This window comes from Eucalyptus grandis, chromosome 6 (assembly GCF_016545825.1).
Source record: "Eucalyptus grandis isolate ANBG69807.140 chromosome 6, ASM1654582v1, whole genome shotgun sequence".
Lineage (NCBI taxonomy): Eukaryota > Viridiplantae > Streptophyta > Magnoliopsida > Myrtales > Myrtaceae > Eucalyptus > Eucalyptus grandis.
The window spans coordinates 15663043-15680842 of record NC_052617.1 but is presented as its reverse complement, the minus strand read 5'-3'; the positions used below and the strand labels follow the sequence as shown (position 1 = coordinate 15680842).

Sequence of the window (17800 nt, the reverse complement as noted above, 5' to 3'; positions counted from 1 at the left end):
CACAGGACCGTTTACTCCCGTATCGCCTAGACGTCACATTATTCCAAGCTTGAACAGTAACATACTCGGATCGGACCGCCTACGAGAATCGATCGATGCTAATTCCACCTCATCTAGCCGACAGTTATGCACCTAACTTCACCAACATGCAAACGGTAAGGGCCACCTCACACCCGACAACCTGTGCACACCCGTCTCCCGACTCAACCCTAATCAACAATCAGACAAATGTAATTTTGAGTAATCTACCATATTCGGACACGGACTCTAGCCGATCCTATACCGGACATGCGAGTAGGGTGTTGATATGCAATATAGCTCAACAGAACCGCTACTTGCCTCGGGTTCTTGGAGTGTGAGCGGTGGGCGCGGCTGTGGCGAGGCAAGGCGTCAGTGAAGCGACGGACAGCGAGCGGTGCAGCTGAACAGAGGTGCGGCTGGTGGCGATGGGCCTGGTGCACGGCGGTCGGTGGCTGGCGGTGAAGCACGGCCAAGATGGGGTTTTTGGCTTGGAAATTTACTGGAATCGTTTCTCAAAGTGATGCAAGGCCGAGTGTATGTGAAGAAGAAGAGAGACGGCCCTCTGCTCTGCCTTGTAAGCTCCGCTTGTTGACTATGTGGGTCAACAAAATAAGAGGTCTTGGTGGCTGCTCGTGGAGTGCTGGCAGCGGAGGGAAGCCAGCTGGCGTGCGTGTCCAGCCTAGGGTGAAGGAGCAGCCACCTCTTTGCATGGTCGAGCAGAAAATTCCTTAGGCGTTTTAGTCAATCAATTCTTTAGGGTGCATGGCTGCTGCATGGTCAATAGAAAGGAATAACGCACGGCTGAAGCTTTGAAGTCATAAGTCTTCATGTGTATGAGGGAAAAAGGGCAGCTTGACATGGCTGCAAAGTGGTCAACCATTCCCCTTTCATTGACTACCTAGTGGACGTATGCATGGGCTGATAATCAGCATGGAGGAGGAGTGGTTGGCGTGACTGCATGGTCCTTCATGCATGGTCAAGATCTCCATCTTGTTGACCACTGAATGGGGGTGTGCATGGAGACGTCGGATGCTTACATGAAAAGCTCGCTTAGTAAGGTACAAATGTGGGGATGTTGGTCTCGCAAGTGGCGTTGCATGAGGAAATTTCTAGATGAAGTGCTATCGCGAGAACATGACGATACATGACGTCTTGGTACAGTGAGGGTGGTGATGAAACGGTGGCCGCAAGTGGTGCCAATGACGTAGTCCGACGACAAACCGTCGACCCGTCACGGACCGTTATGTACTCGAGATCCAGTGAAATCCGGATATCACATAGTGATACAAAGGATAAGAGAGGAGAATGACTTGTACGTGGTTCATTGTTTTTTTTTTCCGCTTCCGCATCAAGAGCAATAGATTCCAAAACAGGTGCATTAATATTTTTATTCGATTATCCGTGTTCTTTGCTCTAGTTATAGACATCATGAGATTGCACATTTTGCATCTTACAATACCTGGACAAGGAGCAGCAGCCACCAAGGGGCTGCCAACGGTACACGCCGAAGGCAACGTTAGGGCGGCTGTTCCGGAGGCAGGCGAACTCACGCTCGATGAAGGGGGCAGACAGAGGAGTCGTAGAGAGGGAGGACGGGTCCGCCACCCAGCTCCCCTGGAACACATCACACCTCGAGGGGTCTCTGTTGCTGCTTCCCCAGGCTGCTTCCGCACCCTCCCATACCATCAACGTCAGAAGAGCCAGTTTCCAGCGAAAAGAATGTGAAGGGGGAGGGGGAGGAGGATGAGGAGCCCATCTGCATTGCCTCAACCGCAACCCATTTTTCTTTCACTGCAACATAGCAGCCCAAAAGGCTCTTTTTGCGCAGAGAGAGAGAGTTTTTGGATTCTGGGCTACATTTAACGTAGGTGGGTGAGGGGGTGAGAAAAACCAGAGGTCATGGGTCCACTGAGATAAAGGGCAGTGTTGGATTCTACTTAATGTACCTTCTTTGTTATTCTTTTTCTGGTTAACTACTTAAAAAACAGGATTTGGTTTCCATTTTCGGTGGATGGTGGGACTAGAAATTTATATAGAATTTAGGAAGTTGCAGCAGATCTGTTTTTTTTTTTTTTTTTTAATGACTTGGCTTTGCTTGGTTGAGCTGTAGTTATGGGGAGTAGCAGCCAATCACCATCTTTGATGTTGACACTTCGAATTGGTGGGGTCAACCAACTCGCCGTGGGATGGCAAGCTAGTCCCCTTGGATCTCAAAGAGAGCAAATGAAGCCATTGAGATTTCTAACTTGTTTAAATCTCTTGACATTAACATAAGACCTTTTGGTGACCTAAAAATATGTCCTTGAAAGATTTCAATTAGGATTTAGCCCACACATCGAGATCTCCTAAATATAAGAATACCAAGAAGGTAAAGCCGGATAAAGAGTTCGATAAAGATACTGACCAATTGGGGATATGGGATATGCGGGCACTGACACACAAAAATAAGAAATGTATCCATAGAGTCCGGCCTCTCTATAAATCAAATGCATAGGAAGTGAACACGCTTAACCGTCACCAAGAATCCAAGGGAAGGACTCAGAACACGGAGACAATTAATAGAAATGTAGTGTGCTGAAGAGGCAGTAATCTACCATCTATAAGAAACAGTGACTAGACGTGCAAGCTTTTACAGATAAATTTTTTTGTGGATGTGGTATTTTGTACTATCATTTCTCATAGATGGGATAGATGAAGTTGGCGGAGCATCATTGACACTAAAGAGAGAAAATCCCGCACTTGGTTAGAATAATTCTTGAGGAGCAACGTATAACAAACCTAGCTTGGGGAGTGAAACACATCCAGAGCAAGAATCCGCCACTCCGCACATCTTGTCATTCAAACAATGAAAAGCTTCCATAATAGATTCCCACCCTGGCAATGGCAACCATCCACAACATAATTACGTGAAGAAGTCGCAACATCGTCGTCGTATGACTAACAATATCAAAAGAAACGGCACGAATACAACCATCAAACAACAAGCCATCGTCTTTTGGCTTTCCCCAATAAGTTGTTTACAATACACAATGACTGCACCGCATAATAGTCGTCATATTCTTCATAGTATGTATACCTTCAGTTTCAAATGTGAACAAAAGAGAAACTAAGAAGTGAAATTTAAGAGTTCCTTTCGATGGATTTCCAAATAAAGCCTTAGTTCTTTCAAAACCAAATTAACTCAAAACATAGCAAACCATTTCTTATTTTCTGTTCTGCCAGAAATCAGTATCCAGATTTATCGGATAGAGATCATTAGCAGATGTAGACGAAGCAGTTCCTGTCCACGTCCCATCAGTGAGCATGCTTTTGGTGATATTCTCATCAACTGCCTGATCTTCGTCACCTTTGAAATGCTTCCTCATGGCCTCAATTGTCTCCTCTGTTATAATAGCGCCCTCAGAGTCCAGCACTGGAACAGCAGCCTTGCCTTCAAGCATGCTAACCACAGATGACATCGGTGGCCTGAGTGCTGGAGTCGCATTAGTACACAGCAGAGCTACTTTTATCATCGCCAGCACCTCCTTTTTGTCAAAATGAGAACCCAGCCTCTGATCAACTAGATCCATCAAATTTCCTCTCTCCTTCAAAACTCGTGCCTAGAAACAGAAATGGAAAGGAAGATATTTCCCTCAAGCTACAGGTACTGATCAGTTGTAGAATATGCTCAGAATACTAAAACAGGAAGGAGATATATTCTGCCCTCAATAATTTCATGACAAATGCAGTTGATAAACACCTGCTAGTTTTTCATCTTCATTATAAGTTATACTAGGAAGGAAAAAATCGAACAAGTCAATACAGATAAAACATGATTTCTTTACCAATTTTACGTAGAAGTTAGTAAACTTAAACACTTGTTAATCACTTACTAACATTCACCGGTCGCCAAAAAACTACCACCACTGCTTTAAAATCACCAGCTCTTATTGAGTTTTACTGGCAGGAATTCAGTTTGTCATTACATGAAACAGGAGAATCATCCATCAATGGTTTACACCATTCATTGCCTTTTACTCTCAATTCTAGTTTAACAAGAATTACCTTATTATGCAGCTTAGGTGAAAATCAGATTTAACAGGGACTAATAATGATTGTTTTACCTAATGATTGGCTTACTCAAAGCACAATAAAATCTAATTTTTGGACTCAATTACATGGTGTGAAAAGTCAAATCTAAATTGAAAGTATATCAATATTTGCGTCAAGCATGGTCTCGAAAACTTTTTAAATCCAATACTAATTGCCAAACTGCAAAGTACTCGACCAACTTGTTTGGCACTAATGAAACTACGGGGAGTATGAATGTCACGGATAAAACTATAAAGACTAAAACAAAACCAACCCAAATTTTAAGGCCCCCAAATTTCAATAAATAGAATTGTCTTCAATGCAAAAAAGAATCTACATGATTCCTTCTTTCAGGAGGCAGCCCATCGTTTCGAGTCTCAACGTGTCACTAGATAAATTCCAGTTTCAGTTTCTTAGAACCAGACTATCCGTGACCACCCCCACCTCAAGTCGCTCATCTTGACCATGAACACATAGGCCAGCTACTGCAAGGATTACCTGCTCCTTTCAAAGTCAGTATAGACTAACATAACGAGAATAATTGAATTAATTTTAAATGACAAATTGCACTTAATGGCATGACAATTCGTTAAACAGGTTTCAATAGCTAGTAACTGTAACTCTTCTTTGCAACCATTAAAAGTGCATATGAGGAGTTCTATACTATGTTTACACTTAATCCATCTCTCAACCAGTACAAGCAGAGATTTAAAAATCATAATAAGAAACTTTTGAATGCTAGAGTTAATTACCCAATCGAGTAGATAAAAGCATTTCTCCTTCTTTTGGTAACTGGTGTTGCTCTGGCCACTAACAACTTCTAAGGCAACAATGCCAAAACTATAGACATCGGCTTTTTCAGTGAGGTAACCATACATTGCATACTCTGGTGCCATATATCCACTGCATAACAAGAAAACAGCTGGTGTTAGCAACATGGCAAATGTCTTACATAGCAATTACCTAATATTTTCTTCACCTAATATTTTCTTCCAACGATTGTCCCTCTTATCTTCCTAAAATACAAAATAAGGAGATATTCCTAATCATGACACCATGGTCTCAAGAGTCAAGGAAAAAACAAGTGCATTCTAGAAATTTTTTAATAGGATTCCGCTGAGAATATTTCAACAAAAAAAGAACGACATTTGTGGTTTTTATATAACTTTCAGTGTACATATAGCTTTGTAGTTGGGAAACAAGCGCATCCTTATAACTTGGAAAAGAGGCTCATCAACTGAAAAAGGAGTTGGAAACAGGCTGAGACAACGTCTGAATACATAGGCAGCAGCAGTAGGAGGATTCCTAAAGCCAAGCCCAGGGGCAAGAAAACTTCTTAATATTGTTGTTGTCGATGTTACTGTAGCTATAGAAAAACAGCCTTACATTTTCTCACTAGCTTTCTAACCTTTGCGATTTATGTGCTTGCTTTGTAAGTTTGGTTTTATTCTTTTGTAATTCACTTGACAGTGCACAATCTATGTTTATGTCATGTGAAATATATTCACGAAAAATTGCACTTTTCATGCAGAGGAATAGATATAGATAAGTTACATTGAAATCCTTAATGTATAGTATTTGTTCTTGTTCATTAGATTGTTTTACATTAAGTAGATTGTCATTGGAAAAACATAATAAAAACAATTAAATTACATGTCAACATAGGTTGTTAAAAAGTATCGCATCATAATTGTATCGTAACATTTTCATATGCTTTTTGCATGAGAGAATATATTAGGTAGGCCATACTGAATTACCTTCCAAAATGTTTTTCTTGACTATTCTTAATGTATTAAATGAAGCGTTTAGAATAAGATCAATCTTTTGATTAATATATCAGGTAGGCAGATAAATTTTTTCCAGAAACTGTATTAGATCATCTCAAATTTGTTAAGATAATGGAATTGTTTAATGTAATAGTTATTTTTCGTTAAGTAACTACTGTTAGAGTTAGTAGAAGGAACTTACGGTTCTATCTTTTCCCTAATGAATCACATTCTTTTCATGAACAAGTTGACTTTCTACACATGTCAACGCAAATGTTTGAAGCATTTGAACATGCTTATTACATATTTTTCTGAGCGTATACGACTTCTATACGCAAAAAAATAATTTCCTTATATAATAAGCAACAGAAACATAGGCTTAACTGTATTGCCTATAATATCAACTTATAGCCAAATTAACAATTACATAAGTTAATATTAATGGTAGAGTATGTACTATAGTTAACATTATTTTCCTAGTTAACATGAAGAGCAGTGGGAGAGGCGTGGAGCTTTGCAGTTAAGCCCCATTTGTTGAGCATGATGCTTTGGGATGATGTGAGTCAACCACACAGCTCCATTCAACTCAGTTTTCTTAAATCAGACGAGATTTTTCTACTCCATTCTTTTATGTTGTCACTGACTCCTAATTAGGTTAACAGGAACATAAAAAAAGAAACTTACTAGGTTCCAGCAATCTTGGTGCTAATATGTGTGTTGTCCTCCTCATCAAGCTTTGCTATACCAAAATCTGATATTTTAGAGTTCAGATCCTTATCCAGTAAAATATTAGTAGCTTTAATGTCTCTATGCACAATCTTTAGCCTTGACTCTTCATGAAGATATGCCAACCCCCTGGCAACACCCACACATATCTTGTGTCTTGTCCTCCAATCCAACTTTAAATGAAATTCTTCAGGACCTTCAATTGTATCAGAAGACATCAAAAGTGCTTTAGTGCCATGTCATTAACTGAAGTCAGTGAGGCACAATGTGCTATCAAATTACCAAATAAAGCACGAGCAAGACTGTTATTTTCCATGTACTCGTAAACCAGCAAAAGTTGATTTCCTTCAATGCAGCATCCATAGAGTTTCACAAGATGTGGATGTTGAAGAGCAAAAATCATCCCAAGCTCAGTCACGAACTCACGATTTCCTTGCTTTGATTTGGACGAAAGCTGCTTCACTGCTATAGTGGTGCCGTCTGATTGAAGACCCTGCAATTGAACTTTGGCTTAAGATTTATGCTGTGAAGATTTAGATACATTGAATGCTGCTTTCTACAATTCTTTTCTGTTGGGAATTGGGGGAAGTTAGTTGACCGATTTTCCAGCATACCTTGTATACAGAACCAAAACCACCTTCTCCAATCTTATTGGCAGCATCAAAATTGTTTGTGGCAGCTTTAATCTGTTGCAAGGTAAATGAACCAATTTGCAATGCTAGAACCTTCAAATCTGCACAACATTTTGGAACTTTTAAGAATTGGAGGACTCAACAGCTAAAGTATGTAATCTACTATCTAACAAAGATGTAGCAATTCCTTCTCAATGTACTAGAAAACCTTATTATAACTATTTTGTCTGAGCAAGTTCAGGACAGTATATTCTAACATCTTGAAATTCATTTTTTAGGAAACTCTGGCTTCAGTTGGAAGTATGTACTTTGAAAAATGAACTGAGAATGTCCTCAGGGTATATAGTAGTGGGGAGCAAGAAAAATCAGAGAAAAAACTCACTTTGGAAACGTAAGGCAAGGTTTGTATGTTTCGATATCTCGTACATCCGAAGTTCCAGCATTTTATTTCAACACCTTGAAACACAGACTTAGTATATATACGGTCAATTGTGCCCCCAAGGAGACCCAATAGACACACACACACACACATACATCTAAGAATCAATCTACTGTCCTCTTCCAATAGCTATCTATTTCTACATTTTTAAGATTTCTAAATAAAAATTTACTTCGTTAAGTGTAACAAATGGTCAATGACACTTTAGCTGTATTATGGGTTAACAATAAATTGTTTTCTTTTTGTGTCAAATAGAATTTCCAATGCAATGCACAAATGTCGTGCATCAACAGTTGTACAGGAGAATAGTGTAACCTAGTTGCAGTATTGATGAAGCATTGTGATTACCCCTTCCCCACCAGAAAAGGTAAGAAGAAGGAGTCACGCACCAACAGTTTGATGGGACAACTGTGTGAAATATAAATGATGAGATGTGACTACCCCTCCATTACTTCAAAAAGAAAAAAAAAAGGGGGAAGGAGAAATGTATTCAGAATGCATAACATTCTATTTCTAGACAGATATATGTGAACAATATAACAGAGATTCCAGGTATGCAATTACCTTGTGCCATTTTATCTTCATGTCCAAGACATCCTCTCCACCAAAGGATAACCAGGAAAAGAGAAACTACAAAAACTATAGCAGCCACAATCCCGACTACAGTGCCAGCAGATATGCTGGCTGACTCTCCTGGGATTTTAAAGCATGCAGTGAAGAGAGAACAACATATGTTTACCCACAACTGTTCAAGTAAATCAGGTAGACATACATGCAGAAAAATATTGGTAGCTTCCTGGTGAACACAGAAACCAACAGATGGGATGGCACACCAATTGAGAATCAAGAGGACTTGAGAACTGCTCTGTAAACACTCCACAGAAACTATCAGATTAAGAAGCACCTTGGAACATGTGATACTAACTACAAAGGGAAAAAGAAAAAGAACAAGAAATATATTCTTCATTCTCGAGGCTGTACTATATCATACAGGTGCAATGGTCGTTGATCCCTAGCAGAAAAGCAAATGAGGCTATCGTTTCATAGTTTGAATAGAAGGATTAAAGATACATAGAGAAAACATGCTCAGATAGAAAGAAAACAAAGCAAACCATAGCCAATTTCCTCTTCTGAAAAGACAAATAATAGATCCTAGTCAGCCACTATGGAAATTTATCTCATCAACTGTGACAGATGCCAATGGCCTGAATCCAAAGTGGACATTTGCAACCAAACTAAGTAACTGAATAGGCTATTGATAACTTCTGATGCAAGACCCAAAAAAAAAGGGTACTTTTTTCCAATATGAATATGAGTAACTTTTTCAATAGAGACGCAGAGAAGCACCAAGTGAAACATGGAAGCATGTGTCTGCGTACCAGGATAGATGGAGATAGCAGATATAAGAGGACCATAGACTCCTCTTGTAGGTATAGCATCAGTTCCTTTCCCAGCCCAATATAAGCGTATCTCCAGAGTGCCCTTGGTCACATTCGCAGTAAAATTTCTTATGACCCGCTTTCCAACTCCACCTGCTTCAATCGCAATGTTGAAATCTTTCCACACCAATTTCCCCTGAAATAATGTTTAATTTGATTCAAATTGAGTGTCTCCACACTGAACAAGGTGAAACTATCAGTCTCAATAGAATGTAGAGATTGTGATCAGATCATGATTTGCAAAAAGGAGGTATTTTGATAAAACAACCCAACCATAACTCATTAAATGCTTTATATATTAGAACCAGCACTAATTGACGTCCAACAATTACCTGTATATAAATATTAAAGGCTCGCCTTCCAAGGCTTCTATACGTGTCGTCGTCTGTGAACATTATCTCCGCAAAATGAAGGCTTATATTGTAGATCCCATTCATCAGACAAAAACCGTAATAAGTTAGAGAGATAGCAGAACGTCGTGCTTTCATGTAAAGCTGGGCATTCTCCATGGACAGTACGGATACATTGTCAGCTATGTATTTATCTGGCTCGGTATCATCATCCGGGAAGTGACCGGTGCTACTGTAGCCCCAGAAATTTTCACTCTCAAAGGAACTTGCACCATGCGTAGGCGACATTGTATCACCGTTGTATGTGTTGTCCCCTATTGGTTCCTCGCTCCCACCACAATTTATGAAGAGGCTAGACCGATCTGAATGGAGTAAAGAAATAGCCACAGAGAAAAAATTGAGTTTTCTTCTTTCTTTTATTAAATAAACTAGCATTCATTTATTGGAAAATCACACAGAAACTCCCAAGTTTATGAGCAACACATTATTTCATGGAGGTGGCTTTTAAAATTTCTATATGCATTAACCATCAAAGATTGACACAATAGCCAAGAGTAGAGTTTACAAGGAGATACACAGAGAGTATGATGCAATATCAGGATCTGATGATAATGATAGGATATGCAGCAGATCCACTTACTTTTCTGACAATCCTGACTTTTAAAACATGAGATAAGTCCACTTGTGGCAGGATATAAGGTTCTGAGCAAGTCAGTAAACATTTCAATGTTATAATCATCATCATTCTGAATGAAGTTCAATGCTATGTACTTAAAAAATTAAAATGCAGGTCCTTGGAAGTCCAAGTCTCTTAGTGAAATTTTTTATCTCAAACATACGCATTGTCAACCGCTGAGCTTGTGAACAAGTTGCTGCAGAGAAAAGACAAAATCAACATTCAGTAAAGTAATGAAAATTTTGTGCACTCGCAGGACTATAAGTTACTCCTAACCGCACATTTGAGGGAAGCCCTCAACTTAAAATGAAGGAAGTAATACATACACAGATCGTACTTGACATCCTAAGTTTTTAGCGGTGAACTTGTTGTATGATAGGTCACTACACAGAGAAATAGTCAACCGTTTCCAAAATCATCAATCTGAAGAGTAAACTGAAAGTCATTACATCAAATGATTATTATGTACAAAAATGCAGATCAGATGCAAAACATGGACAGGTAAGGCAAGTGGAAAGGCGAAAACATCACAAGGTAATGAAAGTACTATGTCATCTTTATTCAAGAAATCTTATCTTAAAATATTAAAGCGAGAAAGACTAATGGAGTGAACGGAGACTTGAGAACTAGTCGGATTGCATAATTACATTTTTACCCAGTAACAGTACAACAGACATGATGAAATGACTCCTAAGTCGAATCTTCTTATTAGAAAATATCCAGACCACCATTTATTGTTAAAACTACCTCATAAAAGATTAATTCTTATGCCCATAAGATACTATCAACTTACTCCTTGGTACACTCATTTTGGTTGTAGAGTTTCTTAAATACACAAACCCATAAACATGCCCAAGCACCTAATCATATTGTGTGGGCGGTGCGTTAGACAAAGTTTCAAAGAGGATTTATAGGAAGCAAAAATTTTCCAAAAATCATTTTTATCATTCCAAGAGTTTGAAAAAGATCTAGAGCTGTGAAGAGCTTCTTGTATAGGGGAAAGCAGGGGCTAACTTGGTACTTCCAAGAAAATCTGCTTTATATTCTTTCATGCATACTATACAATTCAGCCTCTTGTCTTATATATAACTTTCCACAAAACAGATCCCAACAAGGAGAAAGGTACCTATGATGATTCCATTTAAATCCATAGGCTACAAACCATAAACATGCAAGATGGGAATGCAGAATTGCTTACTACAGTGCAAAATTAGTGAGATAGAGCTAGATGGAAATTCGTAATCAAACAAGACATTTTCTTCAGGCAGCAAAGCTTACACATCTTCTGCTTTCTCCAGGATCCACTCAGGCACTTCTCCAGTCAATTGGTTTCCAGTCAGATAGCTAAACAAGATTATTTGATTGAGTCAGTTCCTCGTGTGCTTTACAAACTCAAACCGAAAAATTATAGATTTATACCTATGCCTCATTTAGCAAATTAAAACATTTAATTATTGGAGGCCTTAGAAAAAATCCATTAACTCACGATATCAATATAGAGCTTTCAGCTGGAGATGAGAGATAAAGGAAATCAATGACAGAGGAAAAAATTGATCCTAGCAAAACTTGGAGAGCATGGGTTGCCATAAAACTAGTTACAGAAAGCTGAACATAATGAAAGGATACTGTCATGCTAGCTCATTAACTATATACTTGCGATAATGTTCTTGTCCTTCTAAGACATAAAATAAATAATGAGGAAATATGTGCCAATGTCAAACAGTCAATCGTTGAGCAAAAAGGTGAATAGATGTACCATTGTTAAACAGTCCAAGAAGATTAGGACTATAGTTTCTTATCATTTTCAGGACTAGGGACAAGGCATCAAGGTCCTACCTGCAGACCTTCTAGGTAGCACGTACAAACTGCACTTACCAAGCAATCTATGGCCATTATTGTGGAAAGAACCAAATAGAGAGCCTAAGGACTTTTGCTATCTTTAAATCTCCTATACATCACAAAACTGACACACACAACATGCATTAAGTACATACACATACAACTGTCAAATATTTAAGTAACACAGATCCATTCATCTCCTCCAGCATAAACAAGTAACTCTGTTGAAACTTGTGAATCGTGCTCTTTAAGCAACAGAATATCATCGATCTGTGTCTGCTCCAAGACTAGAGTCCCACCAAAATAATTAGTTGAAAATATCATATATTAATTTTCCAAATCATTGTAAAATTTGGATGGTGAAATAATAATCATTCAAGACACAAGGCCTTTAAGGGTCACAGACTGGACATGTTATCGCCGTCTAAGTTCCACTGATAGCTCAAGTACTTTACAGTAAGAGTTGCCTATCGCTTGGCCACTGGAACAACTTGAGATTTTAGATTCCTAGACGAAACTCGAAAAAGAAGCCTATGTTAAGCATCAAAGTACTTACATTTTATCTACATTTTCCGGGTTGCTAGAGGAGATAGGGTTGCCAGTCAGTTTGTTGAAGCTGAGGTCTCTGCAAAACAATCGAATGGAAAAAAGACAACTATTATGAGAAAACTGACTCCAACTGACACTCTTTGAGTATACTTTGGAGGATTGCACAAACACAGGCTACATCAATGAACCTACAGGTCCAGTTCAGATGTTTAGATATACAGGTCAACTGCCTGGTTGCCTATGCCTTCTACTAAACATTCGTTCCCAGAGGCATTCACTGCATAAAATCCATGTTCATCAATTTGGTCGCACGTTGTAATTACACAAAAATTCTGCTGTAAATCAAATTTATGACTTGGAAAGTTCAATTTAAGTAATTTGAAATGCTACTCAGGCACTAAATTGAATGCATCCCTCGGAATGCAACATGGTATAGTTTAAATTGAATTCCATTTATCTATGAGGACCAAAACTAAAGCACATCATTATTTATTGAACAGATCTCCTCCACAACATTTGATTCATGAATAAAGGGATGATGACTAAATTCTAGGCTGCTTAGAAAGTAGAATATCAGCTTCAGTGATTAAAAAATAAAAAATAAAGTGAGGATTTAAAAAAGAAAAGAAGAAGGAAAGCATGATTCTGCAGCCCAATATAATTATGGATGGAGAAATTACAACCTTGTTGAACCTTGTTGAAAATCAGAATCAGATTTTCTGGTTATTTTGTTTCCAGATTTTCCAGATTTTATTTTTCCAGATTTTGTTGTTAGCTTTTAGGAATTTTTTTATTGCATTTTAGGGTGCTGCAGCAGCTATAAAAAGGTTAGATGCCTCATGTAAATATTCATTCTCTGGAGAATAAAAACTCAGAGCAATTTCTCCTAAAATTCTTCAAACCTAAAGAAAAGGAAATGGAGTATATGATAATTCGCCAGAACCACAGAAACTCCATTATTCAAAATGTCACAAAAACAAGGAATAAGCATCGATGGCTGAAGATGACAGAATGGCAAAAAACTGCTGGTCAACAGTGCATTTGTAAAATCTTACATACATGACCAAATGAATAAGAAGAATTGACTTGTGTAGAGATGCATTTGAAGCCATGCTCTTGTTCAAACAGAGAATGTTATGGCTGACAAATATACAACAGTCGGGCATAAAACTCCAGTTAGACATTGTGGGGCTGAGATTCGATATTGCAAACCACTAGAAGAAAAGTTTCCAGATGATCAACCACTAGAAGCCTCCATTGAAGTTAGTAAATTGTACAAAATGGGAAACACAACCAAGGTAAGAACTCTCGTCATTTCTATTCCTAGAAAAGTGAAAACAAAGAGAGACAAGGTCCATATACTTCTGCGAGAAACTGTACATTCTACGGCAGAGGCCCACAATCACCAGGCACTTAAGTGCCACATCACGATTCACAATTCATCAATATCAACAGAAAAGATCAAAACACCCTTGAAGTGAGTATGGCACAGCTGATGCAAGCTATCTTAAATGGCCTCTTTAACTGCAACCAATATTCAACTGTAAACTAGTAGAAATTTCACTCATTAAGGGAAAGCTTATCATTCTGCTAGGACAAGGAAAAGGGGTAAGTCATTTTCCACTCACAATGTTTGTAAGTTTGTCAAATCTGCTAGATAACCAGGTAGCCCTCCTGTAAGATTGCAGCTCCTCAGAATCCTATAAGGGAAAAGCACTGATATTGTCACATTGCTAAGACGATTTGGCTCTCTTGCATTAAGTAAACTATTTGTGGAGGGGCAGTGCTCTCACAATGTCTTAATATCTTTACATTTAAGTTGTGGAACTGGGGACTCAGTCCATCAAGGTCACTTATTCTCCTGCACATCAAAATCAAATAGGAAACTTTATTAGATTGATACCATTTTAAAGAAAGGAGAGATGAGATTGAAATGCCAAACTTCCATACTGACAGGTCAGACAATTTCTCCAAAAGTGCGATCCCGGAGGGAATTGGCCCTTGCAATCCACTTGCTTGAATAGCCCTGATGAGACAATTCATAGATTGAAGTACCTTGGGGGTATATCTATAGAGACCGACTTAAAAGGTGAAGAAGCATTAAGCCTTACAGTCTGCTGAGATTTGTCCAGTTCTGAATAAAATCAGGTATCTGTCCCGTGAAATTATCATCACTGAGTCGCCTACAGTGCGTTAAACCACAAGATTCATATAAAGAAAAAAGAAGAGAAGTATCTAGATATATTAGCAGAGTTTATGGAATCTGGAAACTAACAGCTCCTGCAATGCCCCCAATTTAGCAAATCTCGGAGGCAGCTCCCCGGTGAAATTATTTGACGAAAGGCACCTGAAACAAGAAAACCCAATGGTATCACATCGGTCAAATGAAATCGAATGCTGATCTCTCAACAGATCACTCCAATTAATAAATTCCCCTCGCCAGACACAAAATCATCAGCGAATAAATAACTGGATGAATGATACAGAAATTTGCATCCAGAGACTCACAATCGAAGTAACCGGGACAAGTTCCCGAGCTCTGGAGGCAGAGGTCCAGAGAGCTGATTGATGTTGACGACTCTGAGCAGAATGAGAATGTTAAAATCTTGAAACTATCAATCAAATTTAAAACAGCGAAGAGGCCAAACGCCAGCGTCGGGATGAGTGGTCACTTACAAAACTTCTAGTGTGGATATGTTTCCCAGCTCCTTTGGGATTGGACCAGTCAATCGGTTTCCAAATACAGAACTGCACTCCGCGTTTCCCCCAATCAATAGAAGATACACTCGAGAGAGAGATAGAGAGAGAGAAGCACATACATGTTGAGCAACTTCGTAGAGCCCCATTCTTTAGGAATCGTGCCGTTCAGGTAGTTCCAGCTGACGTCACTATTTATAGAGACAGACGGCGGTGACGATGACGATGATGATGAAGAAGAAGAAGAAGAAGAAGAAGAAGAAGAAGATCGAAAATGGAGAAAGGGAAAATGGAGAGAGAGAGAGAGTGCTTACAAGTTCTTGAGGAAAGGCAATATGAACAGTCGAGGCGGAAGAGTGCCGTTTAGAGACTGCTGCTTCAGAAATCTGTTTTCACAATGACACGAAGGCTTTATTCCATTGTGATTTGTTTTCAACATAAAAACAATTATGTTATTCTATTATTAATAGTAATTGATGAAATAAACAATAGCATGATTTTTTATTTTTTCTTTGGCCCTATTTTATTCCTACTTTAACGCTCACTTTCAAGTTTTTTATTCTCGCCTCATTATAAGACGTGCCAAAATCCATTCTCAAATTATATCGTCCCCACTCCATTTCTTTGAGAAGATGGTGATTCGAACCCCACCTCCCTCTTCTATATTGAAATGGTGGTTTGCATGTGGTTAATAGCATGATTGAAATGATAATTATATAGAAATTTGAGCATTTATTCATTTAATTAGCAATAAACATCATTGAATAATACAAAATCAAATTACGACAATTTGGATAATTGTACTTAATGATAAGCAACTGTTATTATTGTATTAACAATTTTAATACAATAAATGATCATCTATTGTCAAGATGATATTTATCTATTATTTAACATTTTAATACAAAATCAAGCATCCGCTTCTAAATTCCACTAATTTAAATTGAAATTTTATTGCTTTATAAAAAACTTTAAAGATCTCCTAACCGTTCAAAAACACTTTTAGCCAATTACCCTTAATAAAACTTTTCCTATTTTGTTTAGAGGCGATTCATTGTCAAAAATGAAAGTTTGATGAGAAATTAATCATATAACTAGGACATGATAGAAAATACAAGTGGCGATGTTTCTTATATTCTTTCTCTTCGCATTTCATCTCATCCGTATGATTTTGAATTTCAAAAACGAGAATAACTATTCACAAGTGTGGATTACTTTCACGAGTAAGTTTCAACAGCAATCCTTGAATTCACTAGCTTTTGCAGGCCGAATTTCATTTCGATTCCCCAATCCGATGAATTTCCCTGTTCTTTTTGTATTCAATACATTTTGACCTAAAAATATAGGCCGATCTTTTCGGTGAAATGCTAAAATGGTGCCCAGAATATTGGCTCCGTGTTCGCCATGTCAGCCAGCTAACCTTACAATGAGACCAAAAAAGAATTGTAAAATTCACGAAATAGAGATTCTTCTCTCCAATTTATTGAGAGAGAGAGAGAGAGAGAGATACATGCTAGTGACATGGCAAATGGTGGTGTTGTCGATGCCGCAAGTGGAAGCGCAGTCGCAGACGACGTCGTTCATAGTGTCATCTAGCGGTGATCCGTCACTCCATACCCCTGTTCTGCTACATGGATCTAAATCAAAATCCCAGTTGCTTTTCCCTAATGTCTTTGCTATTTCTTCCAACGCAGCCACTGGAAGAGAAAAGAGGCGAACAAGGCAAAGAGACCGCTCAATATATCATGCGTAAGAAGCACAAAACGATGTCAGATTTGCCTGCGTGCACCTGAGGTTGCATGTATGCATGAACATCTTTCTATTCGTTAAGAAAGGAAGCACAAGCAAATACAGCTTGGTGAAGGCGCCAGCCAAAAACAGGAGGAGGAACAAGGAACGGTACGAGGAAAGCAATACAATCACCTTCGTCGTCGGGCAGACAAGTGGTGGCAGTAGCGAAGTTAGTAATGCATAGAAGGATGAGCACTGAGAAGAGAGATCGAGCCAAGAAGAGAATCGCCTTCATTTCGAGAGAGAGAGATGATTGTTAAGTGAGTGGTCCAGTTTTATGCATTTATGAAGGAAAAGAAGAAGGGGGGACAGAGACTTTTTGCTCTTGTACGTCTACACAGGAGGAGCAAGAGTGACATGTGAAAGCAAGAGAGACGACCCAAAGTCTTCCCCTTATAGATATTTATTTAAGAATAAATGTCATAAATGATCTTGAACATTAATTAATTTGTTCAATATAGTCCCGAACCATGGAAAGGTTATTCGACCATAAAGATTGATTGTGGGACGATCACGTACCATCATGGATCGGTGGACGGTCATGACTTGATTTTGCTTGGTCGATATACCGATCGTAGGTTATTTCGTTTGGTCGTTGTACCGGCCATGAACGACCATCAGTCAATTAAAGAGGACCGTGAGTTGGAATGAATCAATCGATCCCACACGATTACAAAACAACCAATAATCGGCCATAGATCGAATGTACTCAACAAGGTTTAATTTCAAATTGACCATGACTTGTGATACATAACCTTGGACTGGTCAAAGTATCAGCCACGGAACCGATCGACTGGCCTAAGG

The 17800-nt window shown here is 38.7% G+C and overlaps 1 protein-coding gene across 1 annotated transcript; it reads right to left on the bottom strand.

Moving 5' to 3' along the window:
* Positions 1 to 2970: 2970 nt before the first annotated feature.
* LOC104451591 (probable leucine-rich repeat receptor-like serine/threonine-protein kinase At3g14840) lies at positions 2971 to 17231 on the bottom strand. Its single transcript, XM_039315570.1, is given in 25 exon segments — positions 2971 to 3620; positions 4845 to 4995; positions 6543 to 6780; positions 6867 to 7077; positions 7199 to 7317; positions 8220 to 8363; positions 9035 to 9230; positions 9427 to 9806; positions 10085 to 10146; positions 10284 to 10316; positions 10447 to 10503; positions 11399 to 11464; positions 12516 to 12584; positions 14137 to 14208; positions 14302 to 14347; positions 14350 to 14369; positions 14463 to 14534; positions 14620 to 14691; positions 14784 to 14855; positions 15017 to 15088; positions 15185 to 15256; positions 15328 to 15396; positions 15520 to 15591; positions 16716 to 16902; positions 17129 to 17231. Coding segments are annotated over 25 exon segments (3051 nt in total). The 3' UTR covers positions 2971 to 3224.
* Between the last annotated feature and the right edge of the window lie 569 nt (positions 17232 to 17800).